Source organism: Malania oleifera, chromosome 9 (assembly GCF_029873635.1).
Source record: "Malania oleifera isolate guangnan ecotype guangnan chromosome 9, ASM2987363v1, whole genome shotgun sequence".
Classification (NCBI taxonomy): domain Eukaryota; kingdom Viridiplantae; phylum Streptophyta; class Magnoliopsida; order Santalales; family Ximeniaceae; genus Malania; species Malania oleifera.
In genome coordinates, this window is record NC_080425.1 from 64541545 (window position 1) to 64558049 (window position 16505).

General features: G+C 38.2%; 1 protein-coding gene across 1 annotated transcript; it reads left to right on the forward strand.

The window, feature by feature from the left end:
- Window positions 1-13739: 13739 nt before the first annotated feature.
- LOC131164297 (labd-13Z-ene-9,15,16-triol synthase, chloroplastic-like) lies at window positions 13740-16249 on the forward strand. Its single transcript, XM_058121383.1, has 3 exons — window positions 13740-14207; window positions 14458-14982; window positions 15455-16249. The coding sequence occupies exons 1-3, from the start codon at window positions 13773-13775 to the stop codon at window positions 16085-16087; spliced, it is 1593 nt and encodes a 530-aa protein (XP_057977366.1). The 5' UTR covers window positions 13740-13772; the 3' UTR covers window positions 16088-16249.
- Window positions 16250-16505: the final 256 nt, after the last annotated feature.

Genomic DNA, 16505 nt, shown 5'->3' on the forward strand with positions numbered 1-16505 from the left:
GAACATCAGTGTAGACAATTTCAATCATATAATTTGGAGCCTTAAGACTACCAATTATATAACATTCACTGATAAGGAAATTCCATCAAAAAGACAAGGGCATCTCAAGGGCCTCCACATCTCCACTAAATGCAGGGGTAATATGGTAGCCAGAGTTTTGATTGACAATGAATCCTCTTTGAATGTCATGCCCATGACTACACTTCAGAAATTGCTCATTGACATCACCTATATGCAGCAGAATAATTTTTTCGTGAAGGCCTTGGATGCAATATGTCAAGAGCCTGTGGGAACTATGGAGATACGGATGTAAATTGGCCCGATAACCTTCGATATTACATTCTAGGTGATGGCGATAGTACCCTCATATAGTTGCCTTCTGGGAAGGACATGGATCCATACGACTGGATCAATACCATCTTCTCTGCACCAAAAGGTAAAGTTTGTGATCGATGAATGAATGAAACAGATCTGATGGTTAAAAAACCCTCCTCAACCCCATATACGGAGGTAGTAGAGGAAATATTTGATCATTCTTTTCGGTCATTTGAAATAGTGAGTGCAACTTACGTAGCCGAGGGATCCCCAATCCCTCAACCCCGGGTTTTAGCTACAGCCCAAATGATAGTAGCAGGGATGATCAGGTCTAGATTCTATCTAGGGAAAGGTCTAGAAAAAGATCTGAAGGGGATCCTAACTCTAATATAGTTTCCATGGATAAAGGAACATTTTGGGCTAGGGTATGTGCCCACATTTGCTGACCGTAAGAAGAAAATCAAGGAAGGGAAAGAGAGAATGATGACAAAGTTTATCGGACAGATGGACAATTCATAGAAGACGAAGTTTAAGTTTCCCGCTTTGATGGACGTGTTCCGACATAGGAGAATAGGAATCCACGGTATGGGGCGAACAATGGACCAATCTAACTGGCAAGCACAAGAAGAGCCAGAATCCACAGTATGGCAAACATGCAACCCTTGATTTGACAACTACGGAAATGAGTTTAGGCTTTTGAAATTAGAGCACCAAAAAGGACAATTAGGGTGTGCCAATCCTATGAATTGAGGGCGGTGAGTAGCTCCAGCACGGATCTTACCCACACAAGGATGACTTGCTTATACATCTCCTTTTAAAAAAAAAAAAAAAATTTAAATATATCTCTTAAAGTTAATTTCTAATATTTGAAATTTTGGAAGAAACACTTCTCCCTAATTTCAAATTTCACCCGATAATAATAATAAATTTTTTTTCTAAAATTTGTCAAGGAGGCATAAATTTCTCTTAAAATATGCAAACATGTGTAATTTTTTTTTTATTACATAAACTTCAGCCACTAACGAACCCTTCGGACCCCCTAGTGCGGTACCAAACCTACGAATCAGCGTTTTCTGCCCTCAGGTTCACAAGTACCACTAGTTCCGTGAGTGGTTTCATAAAGTTACTTATAGACTTGCTAGAGTTAGAGAAAAAGATTGCAAAGATTTAGGTATATATAAAATGTACAAAAAATGAGAATGATATGTCTTTATCAAAGGAGAAGACATAAAGTGCTTATAAGCTTGTATAACAGTGAGCTTGGCATTCTAACCAGGTTGATTATGCTGGTCTTTGATCTTCTAGAGTAGTTCTTCTTGGTTAAAAAAAAAAAAAAAATGAGAACAAATGGAAAGATAAAACTATACTATGTAAAATATAGTTTAAAATTATAGAAGCGTTAAAAGCCAAAGTTCCCTTTAAAATTATAGCTTTTATTTGATTGATTGTTCTTAGTAGAGTTAACAATGGCAGAATAGGAGACATTCAAAAGCATTATTATCTCCATTTGTGTGTGCTTTATGTTTTGATAGTTCAGAAACAATTATCTGTTGTTGCATTGTGCTTTTCCTTGGAGCAAGAGTTTGGCCATAAATGGACATGGACCACCACTCCTCGGAACCTCTAAGATAAGGCAAAACCAATTGAGAATAACCTTGACTAGGTAATCCTTGAGAAGCAACCCTCTTGCCCTATATAACAAAAACAATGAATTTATAATTAGGGTGTTGTTTGAGCATGAGAGTTTGATGTAACAGGAATGTTCATATTCATGGAATGAAAGGATACACATGAAATCTGGGCACCCTATTCCCACCTTCCACATGGGTAATTTTCCCTCATTCCCATGGAAATACAACTTTTTGAACCAAATTGTAGCCCTATTTTAGGTTAAACGAATATTAAACTTCATACTTTATGTGAACAATATTGCAGATTACTATCCATGATGCACTAAATGACTAAATCTTTTTGATTGATGGTATTATGTTATATGAATTGTAGATTGAACTATTAGAATACATGCTTGTGTTGAACACCAATTACTTGACTGATGCAGTATATTATGAATTGCATACTAGTAGTGGATTTAGGTTGTTACATGTTTGAAATGATTTATTTGCTGAAAACAACTAGGTTTCAGGTACAAGTTTTATGGGAAAATGTCTAATTTATAGACGACATGTTGCCGAAATTTTGTGAATTTTTTTTTGAAAATAAAATCATGTACAAATATAATTATGATAAAATGAATGTTAAAATAATTTTGAAAGGATGAGTGAAAGTTAAACGAATATTAACTTTATCCTTTATGTGCACATCATTATAGATTACTATCCATAATTTACCGAATAACTAAATCCTTTTGCCAATTCATCAGTAATTCCTCCGATGTACGTTTCCCATAACTGCACTTAAATTATTATACTTCTCTCAAGTTTTTTTTTTCTAGTTTTTTCTTTCGCATTAGTGTCTGAATGTCCAATTATTTTGCTATCAAATCGTTGATACTTGTGGTACGTATACATGTATGTTCAAAAATCATGTACTAATTTTTATTTTTTTTTATAATTCTTAATTTGTAGAGTTCGCAACTGTCACAACATCAGCAAGATGTCATGCACTACAGTCGGATGCTTGATTATTTTTTTATATTTTTTTATTATCTGAATAGATGAAATTTCTGTATTTTAATTTGAATATGTATAATGTGTTTGTATTTGAATTTGAATTTAAAATTTTTTTTTTGTATTTTTTTGTTATCTGAAGAGATGGAAATTATGTATTTTAATTGAATTTGTACAATGCATTTATATTTGTATTTGCTTTTGAATTAGAATTTTGAATAATTTATGAATTTTTTTAATAATTATGGTTTAATGTTATGCATGCAAAAATGTAATTACAGATTTGTCCATTTTTTAAATATTAGTGAAAGTTTCAAAATTGTCATTGATAGTAGAGTATTAGTAACAAATTTCAAAGTATTAGTGACAGTTTTAAATTCGTCACTAATAGTATATTATTAGTGACGATTTTAAATTCATCACTAATAGTATATTATTAGTGACGGTTTTAAATATTAGTGAAGGTTTCAAAACCAATACTAATAGTAGAGTATTAGTGACAAATTTCAAAATATTAGTGACGGTTTTAAATTCGTCACTAATAATATATGATTAGTGACAATTTTGAAATTTGTCACTAATACTCTACTATTAGTGATGGTTTTGAAATTTATCACTAATACTCTATTATTAGTGACGATTTTGAGTCAAACCAATGTAAAATTTATAGTGATGATATTAGGGTTTCAGTGACGGTTATAATCCATCACTAATACTCTATTATTATAGAAATCAACTTATTAAAGATCTACATGCATAAGAGTGGTCATAAATATGTTAATTTTATATTTACTTATTAGCAATTGACCATGTTCCTAAAATAAGATTTACAAACCAATCAAATCGTGTTTATTGGCTTAAGATCTTTTTAAAAGCTTGTTGATTAAATTATTTAAAGATTTGAATAAGAGTGAGATAAAAATGTCATTTACTAGTCATCACTTTGCTCTCTTTTGATTTGCATCTTCCACTCTTTTCTCATTCCTTGAATTCTCTATTTCAAGTGTAAGCAAACTTATTGACATTCAAAATTTGCTATAGTTAGAGTATCTTGAGGTGACCCACTCCATATTTTTAAGGCTTAATTTTACATTTAAATTTGGGCAAAAATAGTTTAACAGTGAATTAATTGACTAGGAATACTAATATAAATGACAATAATAATAGTAATAATAATACTAATAATAATAATAAAAGCAACGGTTCAACTCAGAGTTTTTTCCCGTTTTATAATTAAAAAGAAATAAAATATAAAATAACACTCTGATTGGGAAATTTTTTCCCAAAATAATGCTTACGTAATCTCGCAGCTTCATGCTGCGACATTTAAACTGATGGTCACTCTGCCTTCGACGCGTGGCAAAGAGAGAAACAGGGGGCAGGTGATGCATGGCAACGCTTGAAGAAATCTCGCAGCTCCAAGTTGCGAGATTTAATGAGCCATCGAACCGAAACGTGACGCGTGACTGGGAGATTAAATGAGGTATCGAACTGGTGGTGACGCGTGGCGGAAATCTCGCAGGATGAAACTGCGAGATTTGTGCCTGACATCCATCCGCGTGGTGACACGTGGTAAATCTCGCAGGACTAACCTGCGAAATTTGCTTCGTCTGCTGAATTCCTCCCCGAGCCTTCTCAGAACACAATATTGCAAAGAGAAAAGTTGCAGACCTTCGAGCTTGCAGAGGACCGTTGCGTTGGCAGGTTACCATTCGAGGTGCAGGTGACCGTTCGGACGAAGGCGAGGAGAGGCGAAGGTTACCGTTCGAGGTGCAGGTGACCGTTCGGGCGAAGGTGAGGCGAGGCGAGGCTATTTAAGGGCCAAAGATGGGGTATGTTATTTATTATTTAGAAAAAAACGTGAATATTTTATTTAACTTACTGAGATTTACTGAGATTTATTTTATATTTTGAGTTGGTTTGATATCATATTTGCGTTCCGACTATTTGGGTTCGTTGCTGCATCTAGAGGAAGGTTAGTTTTTTTAATTAATAATTTCATTAACATTTATGTATGTAATAGTATTTGTATATACTCCGCATAATCATGTAAATTTTTAATAATTTAATCTGAATATTCTAAATAAAAAAAAAGTATATTGATCTAATATTTATGCTTCAAATTTTATCTTCAATATTTTAAATTGACATATTCATTAATATCAAAGAAGAAATACTGTTTAGGACATTTGTTTGTTTGTATTTTTTGTATTGTTTGTGGGTCTTAACTCACTTTGATAAGGTTCTTTAATTACAAAACCATTATTAGATGAATTGATCCATAATTTACATTATCTATTATTTGGGTGTACTAGTTATGCATGTCTCCTTGATCATCAAGTATAAATTGAGACAAAGAGTTAGGATAGTTTAATATGTAATAGATATTTACATTATCAAAATGAGTTAATTGAGATACTTTTGGCTGTCACACAAACTAAATTATTATAAAATTGTGGACAGAGAAAAAGTTAATCTTTTACCAATATTTATTATTTATTAGAGTCACATGAAAGAAAATGAAAAAAAATAAAAATTGTTGTTATTTTTAGACTTCTTACATGAGATAATTATTTAGATGAAAAAATCTAACTCTGTGTTTTTCCGTAATAATTGTTGCACGTTTCACAATAAGTACAAAGATTTTTTAAAAAATAACATGAAATAATTTATGAATAAATATCGCGAAAATCTAATATGTTTTAATAGTTGCAAAGATGGGAATAAAATTTTCTATTGTATAATTATCTAATAGTAACAAATAAGTTGTAGTTTGTTGATCTATAAATGCTTAATAATAAAGTTAAAAGGTTAAATTTAAGTTAATTTAACTTGTTCAACATTAGTCTTATATACTCATATTAAGTGTGCTCCATGCCAAAATCATACAAATTTTTTTGTTAGAGTACGATTCGATCTACTACACATTAAAATAATTTTTTTTTAATGTTTGGAAGCAATGTGAATATGATAGTGGCATGCATATAAGTTGAAGGAATTATAAGTTAATTATTTAGTATACACTCAATGGCACATGATGTTTTGGAGCTTTTGAATCTATATTTGAGATATGTATATACATACATATATATATAATTAATTTTATTATATAATATAAATATAAAATGTTAATAAATTTTTATGAAAGATTAAATAAATATTTGTGACACACGCATTAATTGAAGGCTTGCTTACAAAAAAGTTTCAAAGATATTATATGTTATCTAAGCGCAAATTTAAATGCCTCCTGCATGGCTGATGCAGTGATGTGAATTGCATGCTGGTAGATATCATAGGTTCTCGTATGCTTAAACTAAATTATTATATTGTCTGCAAATGTTTAAGGGTCATTGTAAAAATGGGTAAATGTTCAAATTACACTTGGCATGCTGCCCAAATTTCGATACGACTTTTTGTAGAGAAGTCAGAATTGCATGCAAGAATATTTTCAAAGTGGCAAGTGAAACATTAAGAGAATATTGCATGCACATTAACGTATTGAAAATAATTTTTGTTCACTATTCACTTAGCATACGACTTATACATAAAATTATTGTTTTGCGTAGGCCTTTTATATTTACCAAGCGTCAATCTAGATGGCAGGAAGTTCAAGCAGTATTCCGGTTCCGATATTATTGTACATGAGGGGTAACATTATAACCGGACAAAGCGGTGTTAGTTATAGTATTCCGCCAGCTCAACCTATTAGAATTGGTGATAGGTGTAAATTAACTAAATTGCATACGAAGATATACAAGTATTTGCATATTGATCCAAATCAATATGCATTGCGGCTAACCGCAAGATACCCGATTAAGGGGCATCATGATACAATCTTCTATGAGGTTGTTCCTGTAATTAGTGATTACGGTTTGCGCATGGTCTTGGATGCACACTGCGTAGGGACGACATATTCGACTGTGCAACTGTATGTCGAACTCATTCCTCAGATGGGTGTCGCCGCATATGGGCAGCTGGGAACGTCTATTGAGCACGTGGTTGAAGCGGAGGAAGAAGATGCAGATGTTGGTGGGATGCCTGTTGTGGATATGAACGAATGTCCACGATCGTCATTCGAGGCGCAGACGTACGAAGGAACTACAATTCATACGAATTATCATGGTGTTTGCGAAGATGTTTCAGCAGAACAATGCGCTGGACGTGGGGATGAACATCATGAACGATGTTCATTTACAAGATGACACGTACGAGGAGGAAATTGGTGAAGGGACGAACGAGTTCCCCGATGATGTCGACCCACCCCCCCGTCAATCGAACGATGGCACGTATACGGCAGATATCATGGATGAACCTCCTATGTATGGTGTAATTGACGTAGATGCTGCAGATTTGTCCCATGGTGACGAGCTTCCTATACGGGTAACTCGTTGGGATGAATCATCAGAATTGAGTCAAGGGATGCTATTTGGGTCGAAAGATTAATTGATAGCTGCTGTGCGAATATACCACGCTCGAACGCACCATGACTTCCACGTCCTGCAGTCGACCCCACTATTATGGGTTGTTAGGTGTAAGAACTCTGAATGCAGTTGGAGACTACGTGCGATGTATCGTCAAAAACATCGATTCTTCGAAATCACTCAATATGGTGGTCCGCACACATGCTTGAATGAACTCCTCTCGCAAGACCATAGCCAAATCACGTCGCCCCTTATTGCTAGGGAGATTGTGAATATGATAAGGGGTGATGCGTCGACCTCAATCGTTACATTGAAAGAATTCATAGATCGTCGTTTCGGCTATTCCATCTCATATAAGAAAATTTGGTTAGGAAAACAGAAGGCAATTGCCCAAGTATTCGGCGATTGGGAGAAGTCTTATCAGACGTTGCCTAGGTGGATGGAAGCAATGTGCACTTATAATCCTGGTACTGTCGTCAAGTGGAGGTGGAACCCTATACCAGGCAGCGATCAGACCGTAACATTTGTATCAGTCTTTTGGGCGTTCGCAGCATCTAGTCAGGGTTTTCCCCACTGTCCTCCTGTGATATGTATAGATGGGACACACTTGTACGGTAAGTACAAGGAAAACTCCTTATTGCAACGTGCCCGGATGCAAATAAGCAAATATTTCCCGTTGCATTCGCTATTGTGCAAGAGGAAAGTTTGGACACATGGAATTGGTTTCTGTGTTGTCTTCGTTCCATTACCGATAGGGACGACATTTGCTTTATATTAGATAGGCATCCAGGGATCATTGCTACAGTGTCTCACAATCCCGATTGGCAGCCACCGCATGCGCACCACCGATTCTGCCTTCGACGCGTTGTAAGCAACTTCAGCACGAAAGTGCATAGTGTCAATCTGAAGCGAATGGCTGAGCGCGCGGGAAGGGAGCATCGGGTCAAAAAGTTTAACATGTGGATGGAGAAGATCTTCGATGAGGGTGGGGAACCCGCGAAGACGTTCTTTGATCAAATCGCTCCTCATATGTAGACTCAGTGCCACGACGGGGGCAGAAGGTATGGGAACATGACGACAAACCTCGTCGAATGTTTCAACGCCGTCCTTAAGGGCGCTCGTAGCCTCCCAATCACTGCCCTTGTGCAACTGACATTTTATCGCGTTGCACATTATTTCAACAGCTGACGGGAGGCTGCTTGTAATGCAATATCAGGAGGAAATGCATTAACTCCTCATATACTGCTTGCGATGGAAAGAAGGAAGTTGAAGGCGACCGGACATCGCGTGACGACGTTCAATTGGTCTAGAGGTACTTTTAGCATCACGACTGTGCAGTTGGGACCTCATAAAGGAAACAACGTGCAAATGTTGCACATTCAGGATTTGCACGTCTGCTCGTGTGGGAAGTGGCAAGCCTTACACTTTCCATGCTCCCACCTTATCGCTGCATGTGCGGAGACACGAATCAACGCCATGCAGTACGTTGAGCCTTGTTGGAGCACCGCCGAACATTATGCGACATATGCGGCGGATTTTCAGCCGATTATGCACGAGGCGTACTGGCCAGCATCGTCGTCGCCGACTATACAGGCAATCCAGCATATGCTCGACATAAAGGTCGTCCAAGGAGCTCCCGTATACACAATGAGATGGATGCTAGGGAAGGTAGGAAAAGGAGCACGTGCAGTATATGTCATCAAGAAGGCATAATCGCACAAGGTGTCCGAGAAGGACCCACTCGGGCGATGCAGCGTGACCATCGCGTTGATGTCGTATGCAGTTTTATACTATTTCACACCGGTTTTTTTTTTTTTTTTTTGTATATGCCTATTCTGATGCAACGATGCATTTCCAGGATTGATCCAGGGCCGTCCGATCCGGGCGTATTGACGATGGGCGATCATCACAGGGCCAGCCGAGCGTGGGTTGATGGGCACAGAGCCCCTGTGCTGCCGAGGGGGCACGTAGTTTGCCGAGCGTTGGTTAGAGGTAGACCCCCACATTGTCCAGCTGATATGCGATGCGGGGTTTTATGGCATTTATCGGATTGCTCATATCCAGCTTGATTGGCATCTTGTCACATCATTGGTGGAGCGATGGAGATCCGAGACGCACACATTCCACCTACCTCATGGCGAGGCCACCGTCACATTACAGGACGTAGCTGTTTTGTTCGGGTTGCCGATTGGTGGGCGAGCTGTCACTAGTCGCACTACCGGACCAGTGGAGAGACCTACAGACTGTCAGGGTCGACTCGCACTGTGTACTATTTGCGAGCATTTGTTAGGTGTCGTTCCGCCTGACAGCGAGTTGGTTGGTGCACGCATCCGTATGCGGTTCCTTGAGGGGGATGCGTTTCGTGAGCTCCCGGCACATGCAGATGTTCAGACGATAACATGCCACGCACGAGCCCACTTGTTGCGTTTGATTTGTGGGGTGATCTTCTCGGATGTTTCCGGCAGTTATGCGCATCCGATGTTCCTTCCACTCCTTGAGGACTTCGGAGCGTGTCACTCGTACAGTTGGGGGTCCACCACTTTGGCGTGGTTGTATAGGGAGATGTGTCGCGCTGCGCACCACTCAGAGACACAGATTGCGGGCCCCCTTCGCTTACTCCAAGTTTGGGCTTGGGAGAGATTTCCTTCATTCGCGCCTACGCGCGAGGTTTCTTGCAGATTGAGAGGGGTCAGGACGGTTGTCCGGTTGATCCTCTCCCACTCGAATATCGGTTAGTACAAATTTTATCTAACCCTTCTCATTCACTCAATAACTATTACGAATACTAATTCGTAATATGTAGTAGTCTTGCATTTGGGAACTTACGTTTCATCTTATACAGATGGAGGGACGACTTGAGGGCATCGATGGTTGCGCTTCACACATTGCCCTGGTACGAGTTCGAGTTGGACATGCACCGGGAGCATGAGGTATAACTCAGTTAAAGTATAGCACATGATATTATTTCTTTCTTTCTTTCAGTTGTGTATAGTTTCGGTATTATTTTTGTTTTGTCTAACTGTAGTTTATATGGATGCCCTACACGGATGAGATTTTAACCGACATGCCGCCTGCCTATGCAGACGGGAGGGACCTGTGGGTAGCGCGAGTGCCACTCATATGCTTTCATATTATTGAGTGGTATCTCCCCGATCGAGTCATGCTACAGTTCGGGTTTTGACAGGTCATTCCCGCCTCATTTATGACTTCGGGTTTAGATATTGTTGGGGACGATCTCCACGGCATGGATGGGCGCGGTCGAGGGGTCACAGACTGGTCGAGGACACACGCGATATTCGTTACTGCGTGGGAGCATCGGCGAGACTACATCGTACGAGGAGTGGCGGAGCACAGTCCGATGCGTCTAGATGACCCATACTTCACTTGGTATAGGTTTATCACACGCCGCTTCGTCAACAGGACCGCAGCTGTATATTTGAGCCTTGTAAGAAGATTAATGCCACAACTCATTTTATTATGTTCTGATTTGAATGTGTTAATAATATATGTTCATATCCTGCAAGCTGACATAGTCATTGAGGCAGACCAGATCTCGTCGGATCCTGCGATCCACCGATTGATGAGTGCTGCACTGGACCTCGTCCACGAGGACGGTCGACGGATCCCAGAACGAGGAGGTCGACCTGATGTACCAGCACGAGGAGGTCGACCAGCTCCAGTACAAGGAGGACGACATGCCTCCTCTAGTCGTCCAGGGACTCCCATGTCCTCCCCACCAGTCGTACAGGATGAGTACTTGTTCGGCCCGTCAGCGCCTTATGCGCCTTCCACTGCAGCTCATATTGCCGGACCATCGAGCAGACCGACTGATGCCCCATCCGACTCTACCACTATCCCATCCATGTCATTTTTATTAGACGATCTTTTCGATGGGGTGGAGGTCGATGCACCCCCTATGCCGCCTCGTTCTCGTCCCAAGACATCGTATCATTTCTCACCGCGTGCGCTCTGCATGGCTGATGATGATGATGCAGCACCTCTTGGGGGAGAGGATTCACATCCAGGACGACGGGACAGGACACCTGATGATGCTGACGAGCAGGGAGAGGGTAGATGCAGACGGCAGCCACCACGACCCTGGAGACGACCTCGCTGCGGCACGGAGTAGTTTAGCATTATTTTAATGCATTTTATTTGTATGTATATCATTGATTGTTTTGATTTCATTTGTATATAATTGATTATTTTTTTAATTCTTTTGTATATATCATTTAATAATTCGTATCTCTAAAGAATTCAATACTGCCAAATCTAAAAAATGACACATAATTCTTATCGTCTAAATTTGCATGTCTAGTTAAGTTAATTCCTTAAATTGAATTGTCTTTTACTGCAAAATTCGTATTGCTAAAATTTGTATGTCTGCATGCATTTACGTGTGTCGTCAGATCCAAACGTGTTTCAGCACTCTAAACATTTACACGTTAACCTGCCCTCACCGCCATATACTATATGCACCGAAAATCTTAGGGAGCACTTAATATATGTTCTCTCCATGAAACTCCTAGTCAATTTGTCTTAAAGTATATTAATTAATTATGTATATTAATTTTAATAAAAAAATATTATTGATTAAGTGATATATTAATTTTGAGAGTATGTATATCCTTAATTAAAGTTTATTTCATGATTTCTCTAAACCTATTCTTTAATTGACTATCCAAATTTAAAGTTCAAACTTCATGTAGTTACAACATGTAAGAATCGTTAATTTTGCATTTGAATTTAAATTTGTATAATTAGAAAAAGTTTAGTATGGTTTTCTCTACATTCATGAAAATAATATTTTAAGAAATTAAATATATATAAAATAAAAATATATTTTAAATTTTTTATATAAATTTAGAAAATAAAAAATTAATTTGATATTTTTACAATTATTTGAAAAATTAAAAATATTTGTTTCTACACGCAAATAATGTTACATCTTTTTTTTTATCTTTTAATTTTATATAAATAATATTGTACTTTCATTTTTACACACATGTGTCAAGGCGAGAGAGGTCCAATTTTTGAACTTGAAAGAAAATAATAATAAATCTCGTTATCATGAAATATCCTTGCCTTCTTCCTCCTTTCCTACAGTGCAGCTTATTATTAACTTTAAGCGCAACCTGGCAAATTGAACTATATATTCTGTGTTTTGAATATTTCATATATTTTAATTTAGCGATAGACATGCCTTTTGTCAAAGGAATTGTAGAGATAATTATTATTTTTGATTTTTAATTAGACTCAATTTTTTAAAAATTTAATTATTTTAATATGAATGGGTGATTAAGACAAAAAAATATTCTAACAATAATTCAATTTGATTCAAATCCTACTTTCAAACACCAAAAGGATGGGTCAAAATAATTGATTTAGTATGCAGATAGTCAAAATATAATAAAAAAGAGTAAAAAAAAAAAATTAAGGCGTACGAAGAGGTATTGATGCTACTATTATCTTTCATACACTCCGTAGAGAGACTATATGCATGTAATATAATATTTATAATTACATATGTAAAAAAAATTTTGTTTGGTCTCTAATCCACTCATTTTAAAATATCATTTTATTAAGGACAAATTTTGTTATTCCACATGCATTTAATAGTTAACTAACAAAATATTCATTTCGTCAATAAAATTCAATTATAAGAAATTTTGTAATAATTTTTGTAAATTCAGGGGTTAGAATCATATTTTGAATTTTTTTTTTGGATTTTATCCAAATTTTATGAAAAAATACTTATTTATAATCAATAATTTCTATTATTTAAAATTTTTTTTAAAATTATATATTTACAATTTAAAAATTAAAATTTAAGTTTAAATTATATTTTTAAGGGAAAGTTATGATTAAATTTATTAAAAGGGAATGTTTATTATTTAAATTTAAATTTGTAAAAAAGTGGAATAAATAGAGCCACAAATCTCGCAGGACTAACCTGCGAGATTTTCCCACTATCACGTGTCACCACCATGTTCGTCTGAGTCATTTTCTCTGCACTCTGTCATACGTCAGCTTCTCATTGGCATCGCTTTTAAATCTCGCAGCATGAAGCTACAAGATTATTTTGAAAAAAAATTTCACAAAGTGTTATTTTATATTTTATTTCTTTTTAATTATAAAACGGGAAAAAACTCGTTCAACTCAGGCATCTCCACTTTCCAAGGGCAGGCGTCAGGAAGAAAAATTCATAATCAAACTTAAATTTCCACTCTGCCTTTTACTCAAGAGTATGCTGACTAATATATTAAATAAAATATATAGATCTTACTGAAAAAGTTTGAATATTCTAACTTTACCCACACTATTTATAGCAAAGCCCAAGCATGCATTTTCCTCACCTTCATCCCCTACTGATTCTTCTTCCATACTCTACAACACCAGTACTGAAACCATGTTGGGCTCAATTCGAGCAGAGTTTGGTTCCAACATTAACGACGTCGTTCCCCAAGTAATCTTCGGCGTTATTTCTGTCACTTTACTCTCCCTCATCTGGTTTCTCCACAAGAAGCCCAAGAAGACTCAAACGGCGCCGTTGCCGCCGGGCCCCTACGGCCTGCCGTTGCTCGGCTACATTCCGTTCCTCGACACCCACCTCAGCCGTTGCTTCACCAACCTCGCCGCCGCCCACGGCCCCATCTTCAAGCTCTGGCTCGGGACCAAGATGTGCGTGGTCGTGAACTCGCCGGAGATGATGAAAGAGGTGATGCGAGACCAGGACCAGACGTTCGCCAACCGCGATTCTACCATCTCGATGCGCATCTTCTCCCACGACGGCAAAGACATCGCCTTTGCGCCCTACGGCGCCGACTGGCGGCTACTGCGGAAGGTGGTGTTGGTTCCTTGCTTTTTTGCTACTTCAACTCGAAATCGCTTATTTGTACTTCCTTTTATAGAGTAAATTTTGTTTTTGATGACGTGTCTCATCGGGAAATTATTAAATACGCGGAGTGTATACATATATTTTATTAAAATAAACAAATTTTATATACATGGTGAAAAAAATTGTATTAAATCCAATTAATATTTTTTTTTCTGTTCAATTAGTTTATTAATTTATTGTAATTATTTTTCCGCAGGTGTTCGTGAGGGAGCTCCTGAGCAACGCCAACCTCGACGACTCCTACGCGCTGCGGCGGCGGGAGGTGAGGAACGCCGCAAGGACAGTATACGGGAAGGCGGGGGCGCCAGTTGATATTGGGGAGCTGGCGTTCCTGACGTCGTTCGACGCGGTGACGAGCATGCTGTGGGGCGGAACCCTGGGCGCGGAGGAGGGGAAAAGTTTCGGGTCGGAGTTTCGGGAGGTGGTGATGGGGATCGTGGGGCTGGTGACTAAGCCGAACGTGTCGGACTTTTTTCCGGCACTGGCGAGGTTGGATTTGCAGGGTATAGAGAAGGAGATGAGGAAGATAATGTCGCATATCGACAGGATCTTCGATTTTGCGCTGGACAGAAGGATTAAAATGGATATGGGGAAGCGAAGAGAGGGTAATGGTGGAGAGGATGGAGGGAAGGATTTCTTGCAGTTCCTGGTAGAACTTAGAGAGCAGGAGCGTGCTACTGGTGAATCCATTACGCTCATGCAAACCAAGGCCATGCTCTGGGTAAGTTTAGTTTTGTAAGCACGCTCATGATCAGTCCTATTTAATCATTACCAATTAACGGTTATCTTCTTTTTGTTCGAGTTCTTTTAACTGTTATGAAAATATAAGGTGACAATCTCAATTGCACACGTCCATTCCCTCTACAATTAATGATTAAAAATCTAAAATTTAAATTGTTTCTTGATTCCATATGTATGTCCCTAGAAAAAGTACATCTCACATTCTTACTATTTTTTACTTTTTAAAAAAAATATATTCAAATTTAAAGATTTCTAACAAAGAAATTTCAGACTTTAACATAAGATATTTTCCAGGATTACTTTCTCAATGCGAAAATTTTGAATTTTAATTAATAGAATATTTTTGAGATTTTTCGAGAGTTACTTTCTAACATGAGAATTTTAATTTTAATTAGTATAATCTTTACGGAATTTTTTACGAATTTGTTTGCTATGTACGTGGCTTATGGCAGGACATTGTGGCAGCCGGGACCGACACAACAGCAACGACGGTGGAATGGGCCATGGCCGAAGTGATGAACCACCCAGAGATCCTACAGAAATTGCACGAAGAACTTGCGAACGTGGTGGGTCCCAACAATGCAGTCGAAGAGTCTCATCTCTCCAAATTAACATACCTAAACGCCGTCGTTAAGGAGAGTCTCCGGCTGCACCCGGCGTTCCCCGTCCTAATCCCACGCAGCCCCAGCGAGACCACCGTCGTGGGCGGCTACACCATCCCCAAGGGCACTCGGGTCTTCATCAACGTCTGGGCCGTCCAGAGGGATCCGAAAATTTGGCCTGACCCGTTGGAGTTCCGACCCGATAGATTCTTGGTCAGTGACGCTGGCAGAATGGACTACTTGGGCAAGAACTACCATTATCTGCCGTTTGGGTCGGGTCGGCGGATATGCGCCGGGATTCCACTGGCAGAGAGGATGACCATGCACTTGATGGCTTCGTTCTTGCACTTGTTCCGGTGGAGGTTGCCAGAGGATACATTGAAGATCGATTTCGAAGAGAAGTTTGGGATTGTGATGAAGAAAGCAATTCCTCTGGTCGCAATTCCGACGCCCAAATTCTCTAATTCGGAGCTCTATGAGTAGTAATTGGAACGGCAAAAGAAGAATATTATTATTTACGTTGTGTGACTTTAGTTTTTCATGTGCCGGCGTCGTGTGATAAAATTAAATAACAAATGCTTTTGCCTGTTAACCATGATTATAAGCATGTAATCTCAATATAATTGCTGCCAATTGTATGAATGAGAAAGTAGTTGTGGGTGGTGTTTTCTCTCATTCATTGGAGTGTTCGTTAAGCCTTGGCTCACTGCATAACATATTGATAGCTAAATCTTTCCACATTGAATGAGTCCAGTTTGAGTTAACCAAAAGCAATCAAACAGAGTTCACCAATCTCTTTGGGAGTTTCAGCACATATAATTTGAATTTAGAGCACTTTCAAATTTTAATTTCCCGTTCTACACTCATGCTTTTATTAGAATAGGAGCATATCTCTAACTCA